The sequence below is a fragment of the Camponotus vicinus genome, unplaced genomic scaffold, assembly GCF_025532165.1.
Source record: "Camponotus vicinus isolate PSW18456_S1 unplaced genomic scaffold, iyCamVici1.0 SCAF_6, whole genome shotgun sequence".
In the NCBI taxonomy this organism is placed as follows: Eukaryota; Metazoa; Arthropoda; class Insecta; order Hymenoptera; family Formicidae; genus Camponotus; species Camponotus vicinus.
In genome coordinates, this window is record NW_028141978.1 from 186929 (window position 1) to 212533 (window position 25605).

The 25605-nt window shown below is 34.9% G+C and overlaps 2 protein-coding genes across 13 annotated transcripts in view; one reads left to right on the forward strand and one right to left on the reverse strand.

Moving 5' to 3' along the window:
- Mei-w68 (meiotic W68) overlaps positions 1–9463 on the forward strand; it is a 39995-nt gene extending 30532 nt beyond the window's left edge. The window contains exons 3-7 of one of the 5 annotated variants that reach the window (XM_083101523.1): positions 6852–6972; positions 7111–7243; positions 7322–7604; positions 7773–8130; positions 8330–9460. In XM_083101523.1, the coding sequence (XP_082957649.1) occupies positions 6852–6972; positions 7111–7243; positions 7322–7604; positions 7773–8130; positions 8330–8627 (1193 nt within the window). In that variant the 3' untranslated portion in view covers positions 8628–9460. Of the gene's footprint in view, positions 1–6562; positions 6660–6851; positions 6973–7110; positions 7605–7772; positions 8131–8329 lie in introns of all 5 variants that reach the window. The other 4 variants (XM_083101524.1, XM_083101520.1, XM_083101521.1 and 1 more) reach the window with 4 other exon arrangements.
- LOC145972706 (A-type potassium channel modulatory protein DPP6) overlaps positions 9118–25605 on the reverse strand; it is a 55433-nt gene continuing 38945 nt past the window's right edge. For 6 of the 8 annotated variants that reach the window (XM_083101516.1, XM_083101511.1, XM_083101512.1 and 3 more), the window contains exons 3-13: positions 19240–19346; positions 18197–18395; positions 17578–17652; positions 17272–17324; positions 16075–16620; positions 15573–15891; positions 15245–15423; positions 14935–15157; positions 14412–14856; positions 14083–14288; positions 9118–14004 (exon numbers count right to left, since the gene is read on the reverse strand). In XM_083101516.1, coding sequence (XP_082957642.1) covers positions 13903–14004; positions 14083–14288; positions 14412–14856; positions 14935–15157; positions 15245–15423; positions 15573–15891; positions 16075–16620; positions 17272–17324; positions 17578–17652; positions 18197–18395; positions 19240–19346 — 2454 coding nt within the window. In that variant the 3' untranslated portion in view covers positions 9118–13902. Of the gene's footprint in view, positions 14005–14082; positions 14289–14411; positions 14857–14934; positions 15158–15244; positions 15424–15572; positions 15892–16074; positions 16621–17271; positions 17325–17577; positions 17653–18196; positions 18396–19239; positions 19348–22986; positions 23408–25605 lie in introns of those variants that run through there. The other 2 variants (XM_083101517.1, XM_083101518.1) reach the window with 2 other exon arrangements.

Genomic DNA, 25605 nt, shown 5'->3' on the forward strand with positions numbered 1-25605 from the left:
TTATTCGTATAATTAATAATATAATGATAATTTGTATAATGAAACATTGCTATTATTACTAGCCTCTTTGTAAATTTATATAAAACTCTTTAAAATCCTCTCGGTAAATTTTCATCTTTATAATTTATCTCATTAAAAGGAGAAATATTAAGAAAATATTAATACTTCTTATTTTATTTTAATAAATATTTGCTTTGTGCAATCAAGCCCAACAGACTTTCGGCTGATTATCAAAATCTCGAGTGAATAATTTTAAAAAATGTTAATCATCGCTTTCATTGTTTATTAAAATATAATTAAGAAATAAAAGTTAAGTTATTTGAATTTTAATGAGTAAAAGAGATAAAAGGAAAAATTATGATTTTAACAACAAGCAAAAATGGCCCTAACTGTATATAAATATAAAGATTTATTTTTCTGTTTTATTACAAAGTGTATAAAATGATCTTCTTTGATCGTGCACATTGTATTCTATTCAAAAACAGTGAGAAATGCAATATAGAATTTCTCGCTTAATTTGTTTTTTTTTCGAGAAAACACAAAGATACTTATCCCTTGTATTCCTTATAATTTGTATCCTTATACTTGCGTCACGATGATGATATGATACGAGAGTGACGTTGTTTGCGGCGCAATTTCGAAACTAGGAAAAATATCCTTTTGTGAAGTGAATCCAAACGGCGTAGGCTTGCGCGTTTAAAAGGATTTTCATTGCGAATTGAAGGGTTCTGAACGGACCGCTTTTCACGGCCGTGAGTGCGGGCAGGTCACGCATCCATTGTTGCGAGAACTTAATGTCGTTACGTGGAGTCGCGATGTTATACGAGCGCATTATGGCGATGCGCCGTTCGACAGGCAGCCTCGTGACCACAATACGTACGTTGCATCGATATTCATAGGGATAGACATTCTACCCCCTCCTCTCGAGCCTCCTGCTGAAGCAAAAGGCGCGTGCTCGTCCAGGTGATGCCAGACTAGCTGCCAGACCGCCGCTGTTGTTCATCCGTTTTTCTGTGTCGTCCGCTTCCTCTCGTTTACTTCTTCGTGCACGCCTACGAGAACATATGTTTATGAACAATGCTATTCTCCAACAGGAGCGTACTCTTGAAAAGCCAACAAATCTCGACGATCGCAATCCGACAGCTCATCACCGTCAAATTCATCCTCGCTTTGCCCCACATTTTGCCGTTTACCTCAATAATATTTTCAGTTTATATAATTTAGGAAGGAATAGATAGATAGGTAGATAGGTACACAGGTATCTCTCTCGTTATATTTTTTTCTAGAATGTTAAGTTTAAGTGGAAAAGAAGCGATCTGCAGCCACACGTGTGACAAAAGATTGCTGTTTCATTATCGTCATGTCGTTAGAGACAATCGAGAATTGGGATACTTTGCTGGTTTATCGGTGAATATACGCTCGTTATCGAGGTGCCAATGATCCGGAGGGTCGAACACCGATAGCTCTTTATCCCTCATCGTTAATCCCTCCTTAGGTCACGATAAAGACCACCGCCCTTACAGATCGAGCGATCGCGGCTCAATGGCGTTTGCGTTGCTCTTAATTGTTGGAAATTCCGAATTTCCTTATCGAGATGATTTTCCGATATATCAATAATTTAGTTTCTCAGATACTCTGCATGAAATCTTACTAATCATGGATTACACGCCGCGAGTTGAAGATTAACGAAAATAACATTTCCAGTATCGTGTAGCGCTTACGTGCTAATTTGAAAGATGAATAATTTCGCGAACGCGGAGATGATAGTGATACGAAGAAAATAGAACACTGTGAAGAGTCACAAGTTGCTTTTAATCTTCATTAACCCGACGAGAAGCGCATTGGAACCTGGCCGAACGGTGAATGATAAGAATATATATATAATCTCGTGAGAGGCATGCAAGGCCGAAGAGATCGCGAACGAATCGGGTATTCCTCGAGGACGCATCTGCTCGCCTGGTAATCGCGAAAAATTCTGCGCGCGGAAAAAAGCCAGCAGCTGCAAACTGCCTCATCATGTGGCACATACATTGAACTTTTATTAGCTCGCGCACGGGATGCACAAACGTGCGCTTTTACGCCTATTTTATACCTTTATATTAATGCGTTGCATAATTGTTTTTTTTATATATAATTACAAATTATCAGCATTACAATGCATTGGGAGAATAAATCATTATAATATAATCCACAAAGAAATTACATAAATTGAAAAATGTCCAAAAAATGCATTTTAAATTAATTATGTAATGCCTTTTTATTATTCTGTAATAAATGTATATGCGTGCATAGATTGCACATGCGCGCTCATATGTGTTTTTTTATGTATGTAATTAATCATGTTTTTTATACTCCTGTAGAATTAAGCATAATCCTCGTAAGATGATAACATGCTTAAATGTGATGCAAATAATGACTGCAAGATTTAACGTCACAGTTTTTGTACAGCAAAGCGCGGATTCCAATAATTTATATAAAATGATATGAAATGATATGAATATAATTTCTAAACTGACCTATAATTGACTAACTACTTTGTCACTACAAATGCGGCAAAATAATTAAATGCTTTATTAGCGCGTAGACAAGTTTCGATCGTAGACGACGGAAGATGAACGGAAAGCGAGTCAATCGTGTGATCGATGATTTCTTTGTAAATTAAATTCTTTTTTTCGCGAGGAATAAAATTTATTTCAATTAATGAGGCGCACATATGACATAACAATCGCCATTTCACCGTAAATGGTATCAGTCAATAATTAATTTATGAACCAATTATTTTACTTTTTGATAAAAGAATCTTATAAAGTACATGTAAACATTTTTTGATACATGGTACATGTGCATCAACATAATATTTTTCGGAAAATATCTTTAAAAATTACTTCTTTTGCAATTTTATTTATAGCATTATATATTATACCATTAATTGGTGGTTGAATGATCGAATCACTTTCTCTCGTACAACTGATCTATAATTAACAGTCCAGTGACTGTGACAAACATATAATTAACAGTCCAGTGACTGTGACAAACATAAACACAGCTTGGACAACTTCCATCGGTCCAAAACACATTACTGTCAAGTCGGTAAACTTTTCATGATAACCTTCTGTTATTTTTTTCCATCCTTTGACATCCTTGAGATGTTACATTCGTTTCTTTTTCTTTTCAGAATGATCGTGAAAACATTTAACATGTAATAAAGCATCGAGTACGCGCAAAGATCTTACTTAGCCGGTTGATTAATAAATGTTAAATTTAAGAAACGACACTGCTCGTGTTAAGTGATTATTAACATCAAACTGACATGTGATATCTTTGGATGAAATTATTTTTTTTATCCACTGATTGGCTTGTAATCGACGCATCTTTTCGAAAGATTTTAATTGATTCGAAAAGTCTTGCCGCGAAAAACGTAATTTCAAAAATATTTTATTCACACATGGCTTTTCAAAATAGTAGTTTAGAGAAAACAAATGTCGAATTTCAAAGTTCTTGATTGGGTCATTTAAATAGTGTCGCGCGATGGGAGACAATCATTTAAGTGAAAGACTTTCCCAAGCTCACATTTAAGTCAAGTACTTATCGCACATCAACCCTCTTTATAGTGTGTGAAACAGCGGTTGCTACAATAACGTCGTTTGATCCCTCGAAAACCGCGGCGCATTCAAGTAGTCTTTTCGAGTACGCTTAGAATCAATCGACCATTCGCATCTGTGTTAGGAAAATTGGAAAATTTCCTCCAATTTGTAAAATTTAAGATTTTGTTCTGGTCTGCGCGCGCTCGGTAAAATTAAAATAAATATGAAAATACTTTTAAAACATTTTTTACTAATTTTCAAATAATCTAAATATGTTAAATATTGAAGGGAAATAAAAATTTGACTTACAGTCACCCTTCGAGTTCTACTGCTTCTAAATTTGTACGTTAGTCAATCCCCATTGCTTCGCAGCCGCGATCCCTCCTATTTGGACAAATTTGATGGTATCTTCAAAAATCTGCCTTGTACACATGAAGAAGCAAATAAAGAAGAGATCCGATCTCTCCCGGCGTCTTGATCAAAAACCTCAGTTGTTACGATTTTCTGAATAGACTGGAGTTTCAAACATTGTCGATTCACTGCACATTCGTAGCATTTACACGTAATCTTACATTCGAATGCTTGACATATCGAATTTCGAAAATCCCTGACCTTCAATAAACCTTCAATAAAAAGAAACTAGTTGACATGCGACAGGTATTTGACACATCAATCATTTAGCTCGAATATTTAATTCAAATTCACCCAAATTCAAACCGAGAAAAGCATTTAGAATCGAGAAGATTACCAGTATTGAAATTCATAGAATTCCATATTTACCCATCTATGATTTCACCTCTCCCTTTTTTTCCATATATTTGTACCAGTCAATGTATCAAAGTCGAATTAAGGAATTTTTGACATCGTATGCATGGATAGTTTCAATGCTCCCATCATATGCAATGAAACACTCCTATGTCTCTTTTTGAGTCTTTTAAAGTCTTAGACAATCTTTTGTACATTATTCTACTTATTAATCTGACGAAATACGTTTGTATCCAAAGATTTATGGTTATTATAATTATATATCATATTTTTCATAATCTCTTTTCCGTCGTATCTTCAACTAACATTTGAAAAACATGTCGACGACGCGTGTTGGTTATATACGGGCTATTTGAGAGCTGGCGAGAGGGCATTCTTAGGGGTGTTTCTCCACTGTGCTCGTTGCACAATGTAACACTATCCCCTTTTGTAACAGCGCAACCTTGAAGTGTCTTTAATGCGAAACCGAGTGCGAGCATGCTTGCCGCCTTCTATTATTTTTTTTCATGAATATTCTCGTTATGAGCATCTAAGAGGCCGGAACTTTAAGATGGTATTTCACTTTTGTTCGCGTATGCGGCTGACGCTTATCGATGTTAATTTACACCGATATTCTTTAATTTAGCCAAAACTGTATTTCTGCAAGTTTATTATAAATTTTTTCAAATTAGAGTCAATTTATTTTCGTCAGATTATTTGTAAGTCTGGAAATATTTTGAATGTGTCATCTCACAGTCGCTCGTTAGTATTCATTGTTCCCCATTTGCACAAACGTTTGTATCGACGCATGTCATAGACTAGGGAAATTTATATGGGATAGGGCTCTACTTCCAATGCTCATTATTTCCATTTTCATCGCAGCTTTTTATCTAAATCGGTTTTTTATATGGACACTTTTTAAATATATTCCATCCGACATTTAATTAAAATAATAGTGTAGACTGAGTGTGTGTGTATTCACGTATTAAATTTTTTCAAATATAATTATCATTGTAATAGATTTCAAAGATTTCTCTCATAGATTTCAAAAACGTGAATCTTGTAACTCGAAAACTATGGCTAATTGCCACGATCGTTCTCTTGTGCGGCTTTCCAGCCACATGACGACGGATTCGCTAAATTTCGTTACAATCGAACGTTTTGCAGTAAGGGATGTATTTCGTACTCACAATAAGTCCCTGAAGTGTCTTTAACGCGTACAGTAGCGCGCCATTCAATGGTCGGTGCTCACAAATACGCAGCGGGGTGTCCGGGCTCTCTCGAGATTCGCCACTTTGATATGAATGTCGGTGATCGAGAGAAAAATTAATGTCTACTTGGCTACGAGCTCGAACGAGTCCTTGCAGCCAATACTTTACCTCACGTATCGGGACTTAATATGTTTATTGCTGTGAGAATGTCAGCCTCGGATAGGTACTAGATTTTTATCTGCCATAGCACCTTTTAACTCGGTCTCGTAATGTACAACGACGAATGAGTGAAAAGCGAATCCGAATCCTCCTCTTTCATCTCTAGCTGTAATGATGTATTTTTTTTTTCAGTGTCACAATTTTTTATACCGCTTCGTTACACTAGATTTTCGATATTTCCATTCATTTTATGCGACTTTATGCAAATTATATAAATGCTTCTTATGCAAAGCAAACAAAATCAGTAAAAATTGATTGTTTGACAATGGATATTTCTTACTAGTGAAATTAATTAAATCACTGAATGATTTTTTTTTCGTAAAAATATTATATACATATAATTTATACGCATATTTTTTATTACATCATAATAATATTTGAACGCTTTAATTTGCATTAATTAATATCATAATCATCATCGGCATTTGTTATTCACTTTTTGTAAACTCACTTCATTTTCTTCTTGTATCTTCTTACCTTGTTGTTTTACTGCAAAGAAACTTTGTAAGCCGTTTATGATCTTAAACTCACAAAAATAGTAACCTTTAAAAGCTAAGAATCGATTATCTTTTATATATTTATGTGAAACTATAGCCTGTAAAGCTGCAAAAATGCAGCTTTGAAATATTTTTTTTTAATAGTTGAATAGCGAATGCGACTGCAATAATAATAATAATTATTATAATTATAATTGTTAATAATAATATTTATTATTATTATTATTATTATTATTATTATTACTATTATTATTATTATAATTATTATTATTACTATACCTATAAGAAAAACTGTTTTTCTTTCTAGTTGTATCGATAGGAACGATTTCTGTACAAATCTGTTGTGTACAAGCTACAGTCATCTGTTAACAGAAAGAAGAACTAAAATTCGAATTAATGAATCTGTAAAAGATATTACGCTCCTATATCAGATAAATAATAATTTGATATACTTATCTCTTTTGCATTTTCTATTATTTATTTTTCTATAGAGCAATCCTGTACAAAAGAGTTGGATGACTTATTCTAAACTATATAAAATATAATTTCGTTACTCAATTTGTTTAATTTATTTAAAGAGTGTTTTTTTTATTTAGATGAAATGCAAAACGCAAGTGAAATATTTCAGAGGCAAACAATTATATCAACTACCAAAAAATATATGAGTCTCGAAGAAATACGTATTGATATACCGATAGTCGACAATAAAGAATTCAGGTGAATCATCTTTTTTCTAGCTGCTATTATTATATGTATATTTTATATTATATATACTTGCAAATATATAAACTTAAATTCACATACATATAAACTTGAAACACATCATATCTGACATTTCTTACATGCAACTTGCAGAATGGATTTAATCGCGCGCATCGAAGCTGTTACATTAAAAATAATAAAGCAGATATCTGCTGGACAACCACCGTGTATATCGTTCTGCAGCAACCGAAATACTGCTACAGAATCCAGTTTACGAAAAAAAAACGTTGGTGCAATATGCCAATCCAATCTTCAATCTAATATATTGTCGAATGATTGTTTGTTTGACTTTATCGATAAACAGAACGCAGAAAACAGAGAACAGAGAAAAGAAAATAATTTTCAAAATTCACAAAAGATGATGGTCGATTTTGCGATGAAAAGCAGCAGAAATAAGTTTATTCTAATGATGATGATAATATCCGAGGCTCATCGTTTGTTGTTAACAAACACAACCAAAACGAAACGATCGTTTTACTATGATTTGAAGAATGAAATAACCAAAAGTTTGATGCCTCATCAAAGATCTATCGATTGTGCAGTAAATAGTGTTGCTAATTTATTAGAATGCGCCCCATGGGATTTGAGTAAGTTTGTGAAATTGTGTATGCGTTTATTATTTAATTAAAAATTTAAGTGAAAAACCTCGCATAAAGATTTACTAATATATAAATTAAAAAATTTTTTATATTAAACAATTTAATAATAAATACAAAAGAAAATGAAGAGAGATCGATAACCAAAAATCTTTTCAGGATTGTTAGCAACGCCTAAGGGATTAGTGGCAGGAAATATGACCATCACCCTACTCGATAATCGAGTTATCGATTGTGCGATAGTAGGTGGTGTGCAGATCCCACAGATTACTTTAAATGTAACTTCAATTTGCGTGAAAGCCAACTTTGTGTTAGTTATTGAGAAAGACGCGATTTTTCAAAAATTACTTGAAGAAGACTGCTCTCGTATCTTAAAATGTATTCTAGTGACAGGAAAGGGCTATCCAGATTTAAATACCAGAATGTTGGTTAATATTCTATCTGAAAAGATGAATCTACCGGTTTATATAATCGTAGACGCGGATCCTTTTGGCGTGGACATTATGTTACTTTATCGGTAATTTAATTCAAATAATTTTATCGGAGTTTTTCTCGGAGAATGTACATTCTTTATATATATATAAATAAAGAATGGATGTATATTGAAAATATAGAATGTATATCGTAAGATTTCTAATTTCTCAAACACACATTCGTAATTCTTAATTGGAAGATATTATTTCTTATTTTTGCAATGTTATATTGATTTGTTATAGCTTTGGCTCGTCGATACTTTGTAGACAAAATGAAAGCTTGGCTTGCCCTAATGCACGCTGGCTCGGAATCCATCCCTCGGAATCAATTATTTTCGGAGTGAAGACAATTTCGCTTACTAAGGCCGATTTCGTGAAATTGAAATCCATTGAAACCCGGACTTGCGTAAATGATGCTATATTGAAGGAGTTGAATATATTGCGAAAAGGCAAGGCAGATATAGAGGCATTTTCCTTTACACAAAACTTTCTTACGGCAACATATTTGCCTTACAAAGTAAATAGCAAGAAATATATTTAAAATAAAATACTCCTTTCTTTAATATTATCTAATATATTTAAAATAATCGTTCTTTCTTTCTATATAATTAGAAATTTTGTTATAAGCTTGACACAAAAATGTCTAGCTGAGATTAATTCTATAAAGTTATTATTGTTTTTTTTTATTAAAAAGATGTAACAAAAAAATTGTTAAAACTTTTATAATAAAAGAAAAATGTGTGTTATATATTTCAAACAATATTCTCGCTTTAAATGTTGACTAATGCCTTTTCTGAAAAAAGTTTCATTGCTATTTCATGGCATCACAAACTATAAATACACGCACACTGTTATAAAACAAACTCATATATACTATATTTTTTTTTTTGGTTAAAAAAAGTTATAATTTCTTAAATCTGCAATCTCTCGATATTTTAATTTTTATATGCTATTAAAAGTTGTCCATCAAAACTGTAACAAAAAGAAAGTAAATGTATGATAAATAAATCAAGACTATTTTTCAGATAATATATATATATATAATGTAACAGTTTATTGAAAACACTTTATCCGCCCAATGTCCGGGCCGAGCCTCGCTGATATTAAAAAACGCAGAATCTTAATAACATGATTACTTCGTAGGTATTACGTGGTAAGATAACTTGGATATTATCCGCGAAATCGACGACATGTTATAAATTTATAAACCAAATTAATTTTAATTATTCGAAAATTGCAATAAGAGAAAGAGAGATTTGAATTTTCTCTCGCTTTTTTTTCCAATAAATTTTGATCAATATTCTAATATCTAATTGTATAAAATGAAAGAAATAGCCATGAATACACACACACTTTACAAATATAAAAATATTACAAATATCGGAATAATATGTCTCTCCGATACCTGTTATATATAAGCATGCCAAAAAAAATTATGCAAATAAACTACAATATACAATATCAAATCTCCTTGAAACATTTTATTAATTACCTTTTCCTTTGATATATTAACAAATTATGTTTTTTTAACAGATCAAAAGAGATATTTTTATTATAGTTTTTGCATATTATCACTTATTTTTTGACATCGTCAAGTACATTGATATAAATTACTGATTAGTCGATTTCGTGGATAATTTTGGTGCAGTGAGGAGGGGGAGTCCGTGCGAATATCGCCAAAAATCTAATATAAATTACTTTCGTATCCGTTCCGAGTCGAAAGCGAGAATCGGTCAAGCACTCCAAACTACATCCATGACTATCATATCGAATGTATATCGAGCATTTTGATGAAATAGATATAAAAAACAACCTTTCTAAACATTTCGAATTTCACACACGATTTCGAGCGGGCACAAATTCGTTTGGAATCATAAATCGTTGGAAAACAAGTCACTCGTCATCAAAAGGTCAATTTGTTTTCTGTCGCTAGTATGATCGATTGTCAAATGACGAAAATTTAATACTTATTAAAAAGAACTTCGATATTCTCGAATATTGATAAAAATTCCAAAGTTATCTAGAATTTAAATTCGGAAAGAGCATCGAGACTATTCATTTTTTTCATTTTTTTATGAGGAATCAGTGAAAACATGATTTAACGTTTTTTTATATAATCTAATTTCTAAATTATCAGAGATTGATGTATTTTGTTTGACAATCGACATTAGATCGATATATATATAACGAATGTATATAATTCGCATGAATTTATTCATGCATTCGCACGGGCCCAATTCTTATATCTATTTCCGCATGAACTACCTGTTTTTTGTTTTTTTGTTTTTTTTTAATATGTTGCGTTGTGTGTGTAGATGTATGTGTGTGTATTTTTGTGTACGCCCAATGATTATGAGTATATTTTTCTTTACCTTTATGCTTTTTTCCTCTTTAGCCTAATGGCGATAATATGTTTTACCAAAAGCTATGGATATTCTTACGCGCTGCTACCAAGATTTTTTGTTGCGATTAATTTCATAATTCGCATGCTTGTTGCGTGTCTGTTTTTATGATAATATTTTTTCCATTGCCTTATGCTTATATTTAATTTGCCTCTCACTTTCTTCTGCCATTATTATGTTTAATAATTGATTGTAATTTTTTACACACGCACATACTCTCCCGCTTTCAATCTCATTCTCTCCACCTTTATTTCTTTTTTCCTCCTCCTTCCCTATATTTCATTTCAATTTCAATTAATCAATTAGTCGCTCTCTTTCTGCCTCCCTCTCTCTCTCTCTCTCTCTCTCTCACTCACTCACACACACACACACTCTCTCTCTCTCTCACTCTCATTCTCCCTGTCATTTTCTCTCTCTCTCTCTCTCTCTCTCTCTCTCTCCCTTCCTCTTGCATTCAACAATTTGTATTTCGATCGCTCGTGTATATATTTATTCCGGAATAAATGGAAGCGATATTTAACGACAAACTTTTTCTTGCACTACAAACGGCCCTTCATTTGTCGCGAAATGGAGGAATTTCGTCGAATAATGCTTGTTATATATTGTATGTAGTATTGCCCATTAATTTGAAAATTTATTACAAATATTTGTTAAAAAAGGATAGTGAAACAAGATTTAAACAAATTTTCGCTGACGATATTTTAAACTTGCCCAGCGAAGCAACAGAGAATTTTCCGAAGCCTCCATTAGGCGATATATTTTTGTACTTTCTACAGTCGACAGCGAGCACTTCATCTCGATCTCTCTAACGACCCTTTGCGTCTACTTTTATTCTCGCAAAATCTTTTCGGCCACGATAATTTGGTATACTAGACTTTGCACACACATCGCGATTTATATTACACACAAACCATTGCGATCATTCACGAGTATTCATTAAAATTATTAAGTAGCTTTCTTTTCTCTCCATTTTTCTCTATTTATTATCGTTTGATTAGTTGCACTAGCCTTGATTGTCGGCATTTAAGGGCTGCTGATCATGCAGCATACATATAGCGACGTGCGACTCTTCCTTATTCGAACGCGCCTCTTCTCTAATTAACATTTATGAGGACTCGCAAATTTTTTTTTCAAACGATTCGAAATTAGATATACAAACGTGTCGTTTGGAATTAAATATACATTGGTGTCTCGAACATTATCTACGATTTGATAAAGTTTCCACAAAATGAAATGTCAACGTGACGTCAAGGGGCAATGAAAGGTTTCGATTTTTGCATTCCAATTTCTGAAATATACGTGAAAGATATAATCTTAATAGTAAAGACCGCAAAGAAATATTTTCGAAACGTTTACGAATCCTGTTAGTTTTCGACATTACGGTCAGATTATTTCCGAGTATTCGCTTCTCACAACAGATGGAACAGTAGTAGAAATGATTTATATATGTGACAATAAGCGTACGATGTCTCGCCATATTTCGTCTTCTGCAGTTCCGCCCAAAAATATCGCGAGGAAACGATATAATACTCGGAAGTACCAATGTCGCGTCTGACCAATGATCAACAGCTAATCATGACGATTCCACGAGTAGATATATATTCGGCTGTTTAGTATCATCGTTCATCCATTCGGGATCGATTAATTTATCTCGAAAAGATATACAACGAGTCTAACATCTGCACCTTCGACAAGATTTGAATTCACATATATGCTCTAAGTATATTTTTATAAATCTTGTCGAGAGAATCTCAGAGAAACAAACGTACGCACCGTACGATACCGTTTGTTCCATCTTTGAATCTCTCGCGACTTCTCTTAGGTATCAGCGCAAGACCTCGTCGAAGGAGCCTCACATTTCTCATAGGTGTATACGTATGTACAAATATCCAAAATTCAAATGGATTAGAGGGAAGGAGGAGGGGCGGATCGAGATGGGAGTACGTAATGGTGGAACAACCTCTCACGCGTCGGGATACGTATAGAACTAGGCGCCAAGCTGTACAACACAAAATTTACAGTAGCCCTCTGTCCGGATCCTATATATATATAATGGTAAATATGTCGATGCCTGTGGACGAACGTCACCGCATAGGCTTAGATACTTTTTTTTCCTCGTTTAAAATCGAGGAGGCACCAGTGACGTAGCTAAAAAGAAGAACATGAGACGCGGAAGCTTGCAAACTCTTTTCGAACAAACGTAATTTGATTTGAAATTTTCAATCCGGGTTTTCAATTCCGCCGTAAAAGTGTCGATTGCAGTTTGCGGAAGAATTTTTCCTCTTATCGAGATACGTTTTTCGCGGGTATACGTACCATAATTTGACAAACTCCGTGCAAAAATGAGATACAAAAAAGAAATGCAAGTTTGCAGACTTCCAATAAGCTCTGTACGTTAAAATCTTATTCGAATCGTAATAATCGCGTCTTTAGTCGCTCTATGAAATCTCAGGCTCTTTCTATATGAACGCCCTTAGGACTTGGAACACAGCAAAACGTTAATGACGAGCTTGCAAATTGCTCGACGTCGATTTCGCGACCTCATTCCTGTCGTTGCTGTCGTTACGTCTAGGAATTTGCAAGCCGTCGATAAGCTCCGCACATAGTAATTCGGTCTGCACTTTTCGAACACGCATTTCGTCTTTTTCTTTCGCTTTTCGGAATTTGCCCAAAATCGATTTCACGGCAAATACGCGCGCTTATCCCTTCGGTACGTTACGACGATACATTATTATCGAACAAATCGCTCGCGCGAAACTGCAAATCTTTGCAAATGAGAGATTCATGTTCGATAACAATTTACATTATTTCACGAATTATCCAACTATCGAATATCGGATCTACGTGGAAAGCGCGAGAGACGTCGTTCGATAATATACAAAAATACTGCCAAGCAGAAAAGAGGATTTATCGTTTCTCGTTTTCCTCAAATATCTTTCAGGATTCCTAAATTTCCTCGCAACTTGGTGATGCATATATATCACTGAGGACTGCGCGTCCAGAGAGAAAAATGGATGAGTTCTCCAAGAGAAATCTCTAGATGAATGAAATACACACATTATAACGATATTGCTCGGTTACAAATGCCACTTTTTCCTTAATCTTTCAATGGAGTCAATTCCCATCTTTCTTCCGCATAAATTCGCATATAAGCGATTGCTTTCTTCGTTTTATCTCTTACAATAGTCTTCTCGGATAAACGACCGCGTTTCTGCTTTTCTCTCGCTTCCTTGCTTCCTTGTTTTTATTCAGCAGCCTGATTTATTTTACGATTCAGGCTTTTCTTCAGGATATCATCCTGCTCACGAGTGTAATTGCCGTGATTTCGAAAACAAGTGTTCGTTTCAACGTTCGTTTTGGATGTATCGGAAGTAGGCGCACTAGAGACAACAAAGAATTTTTCGGCTTGAGGCACTAGGAGGCATCCAGGGCGAGGCACTCGGCGAGGAAGTCCTCCATGGAACGATAAGCGTGTTCGAGCACACCCGTCAGGGCGTGATCTTCGTCCGCGTAACTCTGTTTCCCAAAGAAGCGGCAAATTGAGCGAAAATTATATTATAGCGTACGAAAATATTCTATATTTGTTTCTCGTACCTGATATCTAAAGATGACTCCCGCTTCGGACAAAGCCTTAGCGAAGGCAACGCCGTGCATGTAAGGCGCAGTGAGGTCAGCTAGACCATGAAGGACATAAAGGCTGTGACTAGGTACTAATCTCGCTCGTTGCGTGAGATCAGCTTCCACGTAACCCTTATAGTTCTCAGCCGGAGCGCCGAGGACTCGTTCCGTAAATGCAGAATCTGCAGTCAAAGGAAGCGATTAGCGATACGTCTCTCTAAATCGAGCATAAACATTTTTTAATTTGAGAGCATAAATATGATTTGGCATAAAATTTATTTAACGAATTATAATCTTAAACGTACTGTAATACATCCAATCGGCAATTGGATTTACCGCAACGCCACACTTGAAGAGATTCTCCTGATTTCCGAGCACCATAGCGGTCACGTATCCACCGTAGCCCCATCCCCAGACGCCGACTCTGGTGACGTCGAGATATTTATGCGTCTTCAAAAGATGTTTTAACACGGTAAGCTGATCCTGTACCTCGACACCGCCTATTTTTCTAAACAAATCCTTCTTCCCCTGACCTCGGGCGCCGCGTACGTCCAGTCTCACGTAGACAATGTCATTATGACTCGACATGTACGTTCCCCAATCTATCCGGAATTTATCGGTGACCGCCTCGCTACCGGGACGGCCGTTTACTTCAACGAGCACGGGGAACGCCGCATCCCTCAGCTCCTCCCGCCACGACGGAGGTAGCAATAGCTGCACTTGCGCCCGCCAACCTTGAGGTAATGGCACCTGTAAATTATTTCGCAAATCAAATATACATGTATAAAATCAATGATGATTCAACTCGAGACATAGACAGATATCCACCTCAAAGTTTCTCCTGGTAGGCAGTGCCAGTTCTGAAAGTTTGCCCGCACGTTGGATTCTCGTGTCGTATAATATGCGGACCATTTTGTGCGACGACGTCATGTGCACGCCAGCAAGAGGAAGGCCGGGACCCTCGCAATGCAGCACGTAGTAACCTTGCGCATCGTCGTCTACCGGTGGACTGACAGAAGCACCGAAATGCGTGCAATTCGTGTAATAAAACCTGCAATCAATGTATTCGTATAAACATGCGCGATAAATTGTATTGATTTGGCACGTCGTATCTTTGGAACGGAAGAATCAAACTCGCCTACTGCTCCAAAGACTTTCTCCAAGATCACACGTGACGCACAACGGCTCGAAATGACGAGGATCATCCGCAGCGGGATCTCGTACCACGTAAAGGTGTCTCTGGCCAGGTCTTTTCTCTCTGGTGCCTAAATAGTACACGAGATGCTCCTTGGTGTCCCATGCTAAGATCTCGCTTACCTGTTTTTTTTTATTTTTTTTAGAAAAGGTTTCTGCTTAAATTCTTATATATTCTTATGTACACATCTTTATATAATATTTTTATAATTATCTTTTATATATATATGTATCTCTTTTTTCTTTCTCGCGACAATCTCAAAATTGCTCACCTCGTAACGACCGTGAGAGAGTACCGCTATTCTCTGCTGCGTGAGTGTGACGTGCTTTATATGTGTAAAATGCTCCTTGTCGCCTTCCTGTACCGTGGCCAGCAATAAGAAGCTATCGCCATCCGGAGCAAAGAGAGGATGCGGTTGAGCATCCAGCCACAACCCTTCGGGCGCTCTTTCCGAGTGGGTTTCTTCGCATTCCCACGTAGGAGCGCGGCAGGCCGATATCAACGACAAATTTTGCATTCTTGTCATCCAGACGACAGCAATTTGCGAAGCGTTATCGCCGACCCAACCGGCTGATATCAGATAATAATCTCTGAAAATATTCCGCGGAAACGGATTTCGTCAACATACAAGATTGCAAAATAAAATTGGCTGCGACACACTTTGTCATATTTTTCAATTTTTATTAAATTTATTTTAGAGCGAACATTTAATTACTTACTTACTTATTGAGCAATTGACATAAGAAAATCTACAATTAAATAATTTAACATACTGTCCGTTCAGAGACGACGGCGGCTTCAGTCTCGTTTTCGCTGATAATGTGATGTTTCCGATGCCACTATAATTCGAACTTATATTCCCGAGATCCATGACCCACAATTCGACTTCTGGATTGGGCGAACCCGGTCTCGGATATCTAATTGATCTGGAAGGCGGGAAGGATTTGGATACGCCGAGAGTACTCGAACCGGTTCCGTCTTGACCTAGCTGCGTACCAAACCAAGGAAATTCCAATGCGCTCACTCTGGTATCGTTGAATGTGGCGTAAAGAATATGCGTGCCATCTGAACTGGGCCATGTCGCTTGCGGTTTCGGCAACACTTCTTCCTGATACAACCAGTCGGGGACGCCATTGTAAATCACTCCGGGTACACCCGTATCGGTCAGACGAATGTCCGCCGTCGCAGGCCCCTTTCTAAGATAAATGTCGTTTCCGGAGATCATGAGGAGACTCGATGTGTTGCCCAACCAAATGGCATATTGCAGTCGCGTTTGTTGCATACGTCGCGATGCTTGCAAATGAAGTGGCGTATGATGGCTATCGAGTGAGGGATCATAAAAACGAATGCATGATATTAATTGTATGCAAAGATTTTAATAGTACGGTTTTAATATATATGAATATAATTTTTTTAAAACTAATTCAAAATATAATAATAAAAAGATTTAAATAAAACATATGTTTTATATATATTCTATCTAACTTTATTTTCAAATTTGTTCCGTTTGTGTGTAGTTCAATACTTGTCCTTACATTATCCTTAAATTATTGTATCCCATTCTATTTCTGTTCTATCGCTGGTCTTATTTCAATTGCTAAATTTAATTTTCTTGTAATTTTACTTATATTGTCGTGTAAAGAGTTTACGGGGGGGGGGGGGTGAAAACAATTTAAAGATTTACCAATTTATCAATAATCCATTGATTAATAATAGGTTTGATAATGAGATTTGTATTCAAAATGATCAAGTATTTTTTTATGTAAGCAAATAAGCGATTGTGATATAATTTATAAAAGAACAGATAGAACAACACACAATTTTTTGATATACTCATATTCTTTACATTATATCTTTTTTAACTTTTAAAATATATATCATGTATATCTCTGTACATATCTCTCTAAAAAAAAAAAACTTGAGAAATTAAGATCAATACCTCATACATGTTAATCACGATATGCACTTACTCATTTGTAACATCGTAAACGGTGTAGTGAGCAGTGAAAGTATTCCGAAAGACCTACATAATAAAAATATCATTAATTAATTATTTGTATCATATAAAATATAAAATACAATAATCATATAAAAGTTTATAGCGCAAAAGATTAATGTTTCCTCGATAGCGATAATCGACCGCTAACTGCAACTAAACTGCGCTACACCGTATTACATGACTGAACATTGCTGATAAGCAGATCGTAAAGTTAGAGTGCAGCTGCCGTCCGAAAAACTTTCCCCTAGAAGCTTCTGCGTAGCTTTAAGCTACTTACCGGTTTGACATTGTGCCTGAACAGTACATAACGTAGATCAGAACTGCACTCGTAACCTTGAACATTTAGTTGTCTCTGAAAGAAAGTTAAAAAATTGATCTTTATAAATAATTCTCCTGATTCTTCGAACCATAAATAAAATTTCCTTCCTTTTAATAATTCTACATTTTTTAAAATTATTAACTTTATATTAATAGAAATTTAATATAAAAATTTAATCTGGAAAAGATGTATAGTAAATCAGTGCTACAAGAATTCATCTTTTGGTCATTAACTCGTTTGTAAAGCTGTTTGTTTGCCTCACAGTTTATATTTTTAAAGCCTGATTTGCGAAAAATTTTATTGCAATTTTACTTATTGCATTTTATACAAAATTCTAACATATGAAATAAACATAGATTAATTAACGTATATAATTGTTTTATAATCTTTACCTTTATCTTAACGAGAGAGATAAATTTATAAAAGAAATTTATTACTATAGTGATATAATATCAGTTTGCATCTATATTAAATTTGTGACTAGCATGTCGTCACAAATATCATGAGCAAGTTTGTCGTTATGTAATTCAAGTGTAAAGGCCATGCAAACAGACTGTATGTGTACATATATACGTACAAGCGTATGATTAGAGACTAAAAGGGTCACGATATTTTTGCGAGTGTCCAAGAGAGTAAGGGAACCATCATCAGCTTGATAGACAAACTTTTCGTGAGATATCCAGGTTGGTGGTAACCTGTGTGGTGTCAGGTCATCACGAAGGCACTCGTCCAACGTAAGACGCCTGCCGCTCCAATATAAGAGCTCATCAACGTATCTGTAATTTTTTTAATGAATAATTATCTGTTTCAAATTGTTATATATATGTATATAAACAAAAGTCATTATTGTAACTTTATGTATTTTCGATATTAAATTATCACGGATAAGACAGAAGACGAAGGAATATTAAAAACGAATGATAATTAATGTATCTTGAGTAATAATTATTATAAATAATTATTATATTGTGTGAGAGAGAAAAAGAGAAAAATTGAAAATATACATTTTTAAACATTATTGTGACAGAAAGTTATCTCTTTATACTCTGCATTATACTATCTACTATGTAGAATTTGGTTCACTTTGTGTTAAAAGCATTATAACAAAACTGTAAAAATTTTTCGTAACTAATCTTTTAAGATTAGAAAAAACAAATAGGACTTTATGTGCTATATATATTTAATTATGAGAAAAATTATCGTTATATTATATGGGTAATGTAAGAAAAAGTTTAAGAAAATCAAAATCAATAAAATGAGTGTATTCTAAATTTTGTACACAGTTGCAAGAAGCATAACAAAATAATAAATACAATATATAAAAATCTTGTAATTGTCAAAACAAGATTATTAATAAAGCAATTTATCAATTATTTATAAATTGATTGAATTATTTAGCTAGTTTTGACAAATAGCTTTCCAATACTGTAAACTATCAGTACATTGTAAACGCATAATATAGAAAATATGTATTTAAATTTATAAAATATATTATCAACACACAAAATTTTATAGCACTTTGAATTTGATTATGTATATATTCTCTAATTGACAACAACGTACAATAAATATATGAAATTAAAATATAAAAGAAAGAGACACCAAATATTATGAACTCACCCGAGGAGATAAATTGCCGTGACGATGCCAGCGATAACGAAGCCGATGACCAACAATGAGAAAATTATGCTCCGCCAATTGTGACCGCCATCCGCATACGTTAAATCCTGTGGAAGAAGATATTCTCCTACGTAATTATCAGACGAACGATGAGATCGATCGACGAGTTATAATGCAGAAGCATACTAGTACAAGAGAGCATGCAGGTCACGAATACGGAGAGGAGACTTAGAGAATAATTAGGAAGATTTAACACATCGATGAAAAAGTAGCAATCAAGATCAGAAGATTATACATTTATAATATCTTCATATACTGTGTTTTCCGCTACATTTATCGTGAGAAAAAATGTAACGAAACTATACATGTAAATATTCTATACATATTTAGGGTGTTATTTACGTGATATTATATAATCGTATAATATTATTTATTATCGTAAAGCATATTAAGTTATATAACTTTAGAAAAAATATATGAGACTTTTTTGTGTTTGATATATTGTTATATATTCTCATATATTACGTATTTCTTTCATCATAAAATGGATCGTTGTACGTGTTGCATAGTTTTTTCGTTAATCAGCAATGGCAGCAACTATGTTGAAGTATGTCAGATGTATATAATGCTACTTGCTGTAGAATTCAATGTATTACGGACCTTGCAAGAAACACGTCAAAGTTTTGCTCGCGTAGCTGCGGCTTGGCTAGAATGCAAAGAAATTTTTTCATCGCCAACGAAATTTTGCGCACGAAACTTTATCGCGTGGATCACAATTTCCGGAGTAGAAATTCCTGTTTCTTTTTTCCCCACGCACAATTATTTCCCGTATCGACAAAAATTTTTTTCCAATAAATTATTTATTCGATCAGACCTTTTACATCGAAATTTGCCCGAAGTCTTATCAAATTGTAACAAAAATAATCGTGAATGGTTGGCAAACAATTCTACGTGAATTATTTTGCGACACAATTGCTGATATATTATAATCCCGAGATACAATTACTCGCGTATTCATACATATTTCATATGTCAACATTTTGCGAATTATGAGTATTATCGACAATGAAAATGTTTGTCGCAGCCTATTATGAAGCTCTGCTTGTAAATTAATTAAAAAATTAATGCGGCACAGTTATTTATTCAGCTTGAAATTGTCCTTGCGAACCAGCGAAAATACAGTATTCGACGTTACAGGAACAGACTTTATTCTCGTAGATTGTAAAAACGCTTTTGGGGTCGCGAAGTTCGATCGCGCTACCGTCCAGAATACCGCGGTTTTTGTTCGCTTTCATGAAATACGTCACCGGTTGCGTTATGCATATTGCATACGAATTATGCGCTTGCACAGTCCTTCTCTTGTCCACCAGTTATCGGTCCGGATAACACGTGCAGGCCGTGTAAATGAGAGTTACGCATCAATTTCGTATTACGTGAGCTGTATAACGGATGGATCGTTATATATACCTTACCTGTTAGAATAGTTCGACGTGTGTTCTAAGCGAACGCAAACTCACTTTAGATAAACATAGAAACGCCACTTGCGATATCCATTGATGAGACTATTCTTAACTTTCGACCGATCAAATATCATCTTTCGAAACAAAAAAATAAAGGATGATGCTTTGAGATGATTTTGATTTGATTATTGAGTAATTAAATTATGTTGAAGTATTTTTGTCTAATTAATTTTCATTATAATTTACAAATTATCATTAACTTTGTTATAAAAAATATGTAAATATTTATATTACAATAAACCTGATAAAATAATAATTGTTACGCGTTCAATACACAATTATACACGTTATCATCAATAGCGTCACAAAAATGGGAAAATATCTGCGATTGCCTAAGCTATCAATGGCGAAGCAAGGCATTTTCTATCTGGAATATAAAATGATATAATTTAAAATGATCCTCTCGAAATAATCTTCCATCTTCCCTCGGATATCTGTCTTCGATAATGACTTTACTTTATACAACTGGAAACGATCGACTGCCGCTCCGATTGGCTGCCGTTATGCTACCATAATCGTTTTTGGACGACCTGTTTATCCGGATAAATAATTGTCGATCTCTTGTTCGAATGATTCCCCATTTCCTCGCAAATATCTTCGAAATACGACTCATTCTTTTCTTCCTTCTGTTCCGTCGATCGATTTGTCGCTGCTTTGTATTCAAAACGCAGCGTGCACGCGAGTTATATGGAATGACTATATAAATTCGCCTCGAAACATCAGACTTTGCGAGTTGATATCTACATTTACATTATAATCTCGCTAACATATTATTTGACAAAGATTCACACCATTTCGTACAATAATACTTTACAGACGAAGATATGTTTAATTTTTGTGACACATGACTTTCGCACACATTTTTTCGTGTAAAAAAAATATATGCAAAAATTTAGAAATATTAAAGAAACTATTATATACACGCGCAATTAATATGTTATATGTCGTATAATAAGTCCCTGTTGCAAACATTCGAGATTTGTTAAACAAAATGTACTCGTTTGCATATCGAATACAACTAGACAAATCGAATACAACTGCAATTAATTCAAAGGAAATGTCTATGGAACGATCGCGATAATACGACATGAGGATTTTTGGACATTCTATCGTGGTGTGTAGTGAGCTGCAACAATACGATAAATAAAGTTGTCACATACGAACTCGTTGAAATAGCCCATTTATCGCTGCACGTGTTTGCGGTTACAATATTTTCAATTTTGTTTCTCGAAATTTCACGTAGCATACGAGAAACATGCAGATTTGCTTTCGCATATAAAATTTTGACGACACATTTTTATCGTAATGCTTTTATATCCATAAAGCATTATATTTGTATCAGAGTATAGCGTATCATTGTCGACGCGATCAAACAGTAATGTTTGCTTCTTTCCTCTGGCAATAAGCTGTCAATGGCAGTAACGAAATTTTTACAGTCTCCAGTTGCCGATGGTCAAATGGCGTAAATTCCTTCGGGCTTTTTCAATATTTGTCGTGAGATCTGTACGATCAGTTACGAAGAAACTAAGGCGTCTCTGAAAATTTAATATGCCTCGGCGTGATTTTATCGTTTTGGATCTACCGCTTTGTCATCGGATAGCTAGATAGGTACATATAGACATGGAATGTGAGCGTTATTACTGTTACAACTTCGATAATGCTATACGATACTATCGATACAAAGTTTCGCCACGACGTTTTCAATAAAGCTGTGCAATTACATGCGAACTGTGGGGTGCAGTTTTATATAAAATTGTACAATTTTTGCACAACGTATCATTAATAATTAACGGTTAACAATTTGTCATATTGCTACAAAATGTCATTAATAATTGAGTTGCAAATTTCGCGGCAAACAATTGGTACAATTGTAATAATGCAGTTATTACAACACGGTCATAAAAGTGTGAAAATTGGAACGTTGCGAGAAGCTCTATCAGTGCCAAATATCACATCGTTTCTACAAAAGTTGTCCGCACATTTATTATTCTGCTTCGTATATTCTGTTGAAGAATATTTTAAATATACTTGAAAATATTATAAACCCTTTAAATTATATAACGCGGAAGCTATTGCGAATTTTGTGCATATGTGTATGCGTGTAAGCAATTGCTCATATATATACACAATTGTAATAGTAGAGAAAATTTTAAAGCGCATAGCCGGGCAGTGACTAAATTGTTGAATAAAGCCCAAGTTTTAAAAGTGATAAAACTGATTGCGCTTATCTTCCGAAAGATTAACGGGGGTATTAGCCATGGCTGCTTCTTCCTGTTTTTCGGTCCGTCGCGAAAACAAAATCCACTGGTTTCGTTATAAACAATTATCGATCACTATTTTGAATTCACAGCGGCACAAATAATAAATACGTTTCACACGATACTTATAATTAATTCATCCGTTTAGGAGACACAGATACGCTGACCGGACTGCTGAGCGCATTTCTGCCAAGAGTATTTCAGCCTATTGCCGCCCACATTTCAACTCTCCTTCTCTCTGTATATATCCTTCCTCTATATGTATATCTATATATTAATATACACATATATATATAAAATAGTAAACGGTAATGCGCGCACGTCATATGCATATGCGTCATTGCACCACGTGTCAAAATATCGCGCGGCTGATCGGCGACGACTGATGTTACTCGCAATCGATCCGCGCCTCGCGAGAAACGATCGATGATACGATAACGCGCGAACAATTCCGATTGGCAAATGTAAAGCGGGGACCACAGACTTTTGCATAAGCGCATAAGCATAAGCATAAGAAAATTGATTGGTTCATTTTCTTATGCGTACACTCGTGGACCAATCAATTTCCTTATACTTATGCTTATGCTTATACTTAAACCTGTGCCCCCGGCTTAATTCCGCAGATCGATTGCTCATTTATGCGAACTTTTTTTATGCGAACCTGACAATTTGCCCATTTTTCGAGACTAACAACGTTCGAAATTGTATATTGAGATTTTTTTAAAAGCAGGAGAGGATGTTTCTGTCATGTTCTTTTTATCTTACTCGGACAGGAAATTTAAATAGATGACATGTACACTATCCACCTGACAATTGTCTGTTTTTAAATTATCAAATTATTAAAGTGGACATTAATTCTAAATGCATGTATTTGGTTGGAAATAATTTCGCGAAAGTTTTGACGTAATGACAAATGGAGCAAAGCGGTTTTAGATGTGACCGCAGTCTGAGAAACGGCAACTGCGAAACGGAAGTCAAAGGGAGGATTTCCCTACATGTTGGCCGCGATACAATAACGGATCCAGAAAGTAGTGTGTGTACTAAACTTACGAAACTAGAGCCAGTTTCAACGCGGTGGTTTTCCTCAAGAGTGTAATGGTTTTCCACCACGAGCGTCCATTCAAATTAAAGTGTACGCCGAGCGTATTTTAACCGTTAAATATTTCAGGGAAACTCGTTTTCGCATTTATCTTTGAGAATTTGCATTATCCTTCCTTTAGAATGACAACGCGCGCATTAATATATGCGGAGCGTTTCATAGTAGTTAGGTTACCACCGAAACGATGAATATCGCCATTGATCGCAAAATGTTTCGGTACGTTGGACAAAGCGTCTTTAATCAAGACTCGAGTGACGTTTAATTCGAGTAACGTTTATTGAAGGTGACAGTTCAAGAGCCAATATCATACCCGAGTGGATAACGATGACTATCCGTAAAAATGAGCGAATAAAATGACATTGCTGGCATTTTACAGCAATGGCTTTGCTAAGAATTGGCTAGATATGCTTTTTTTTTTTTATACGTATAGCATATATGTGCACGTGCATGCGCATATCAAAAAGATAAAATGTAGCCGTCGCCACCGCTTTCATTTTCCGTCCTTCTCACTCGTTAGCTACGGATTCGAGGCGCGTGTTATCAGATAATTCAATAATCAAGTTACTCTATGTTTGTGTATGTCGTTAGCTAACAGGAGTTAGCCGATTCTGTCGTCAGAGTCCCTCTGTTGCTATGTGCTTCTTGTTCTTGTCAATTCTGCCTTTCTATTTTTCGCTCGCTAACATGGCGAATGATAAATTTGTTTACTCTTAGGTATCGGCTGAATTCTACGAAAATCGCATACAAAACGAAACGACTCACCGATCGATGTATAATTTCTTATTAAAAAATTGTTGAAGAGACAACTGATTAAAACTAGTTATCGATTAAGTAAACTTTTTTTGTTTCTTATTAAGAATAAAACGCAATAGTTTCAATGAACGTAAAGAGTCGTTTCGTGAAAATCGTCGAATCATCAACTTTGTTCAACTTTGAGGGAATAGCCGGTTAATTTGAATATAATTAAACTATACACATTTTGCATGTTAACGTGAAGATAAAGAAAAGTAGATGAAACTTTAATAACACTTTGTTAGGACTCGTAAGTGCTCATAAACTAGAAGGAAAAAGCCATCAAACGGATAAAGAAAGTGTTTTACGTAACAAGATGGAACGTGCTTCGAAGAGACACTCATGCAGATTTTTCGGGGCATCATAAACACAATTCACTGTACGAGGAAAAATGTGACTTTATCTCTTTTATAATCACATAAATAAAGAGCACACACTCTACATTTAATTCTCACTCTGTTATTCCGAATGATTGAGTTGATGTACGTTATTGCATGCCATGTTTTTACATGCTTGTAGAAACGTTGACGTCAACTTAATGAGACTTGACCATTTATTTAAACTCTAGTCAAGATGTTTCTTCGCATTTCATCATGGACAAACAACAAACATAACTGACGTTTCCTTTAACGTGGTCATTTGCAATTCAAAGTCCGAGTATCGATCGGTAATTATTCAAATGTTACATGAATATCGC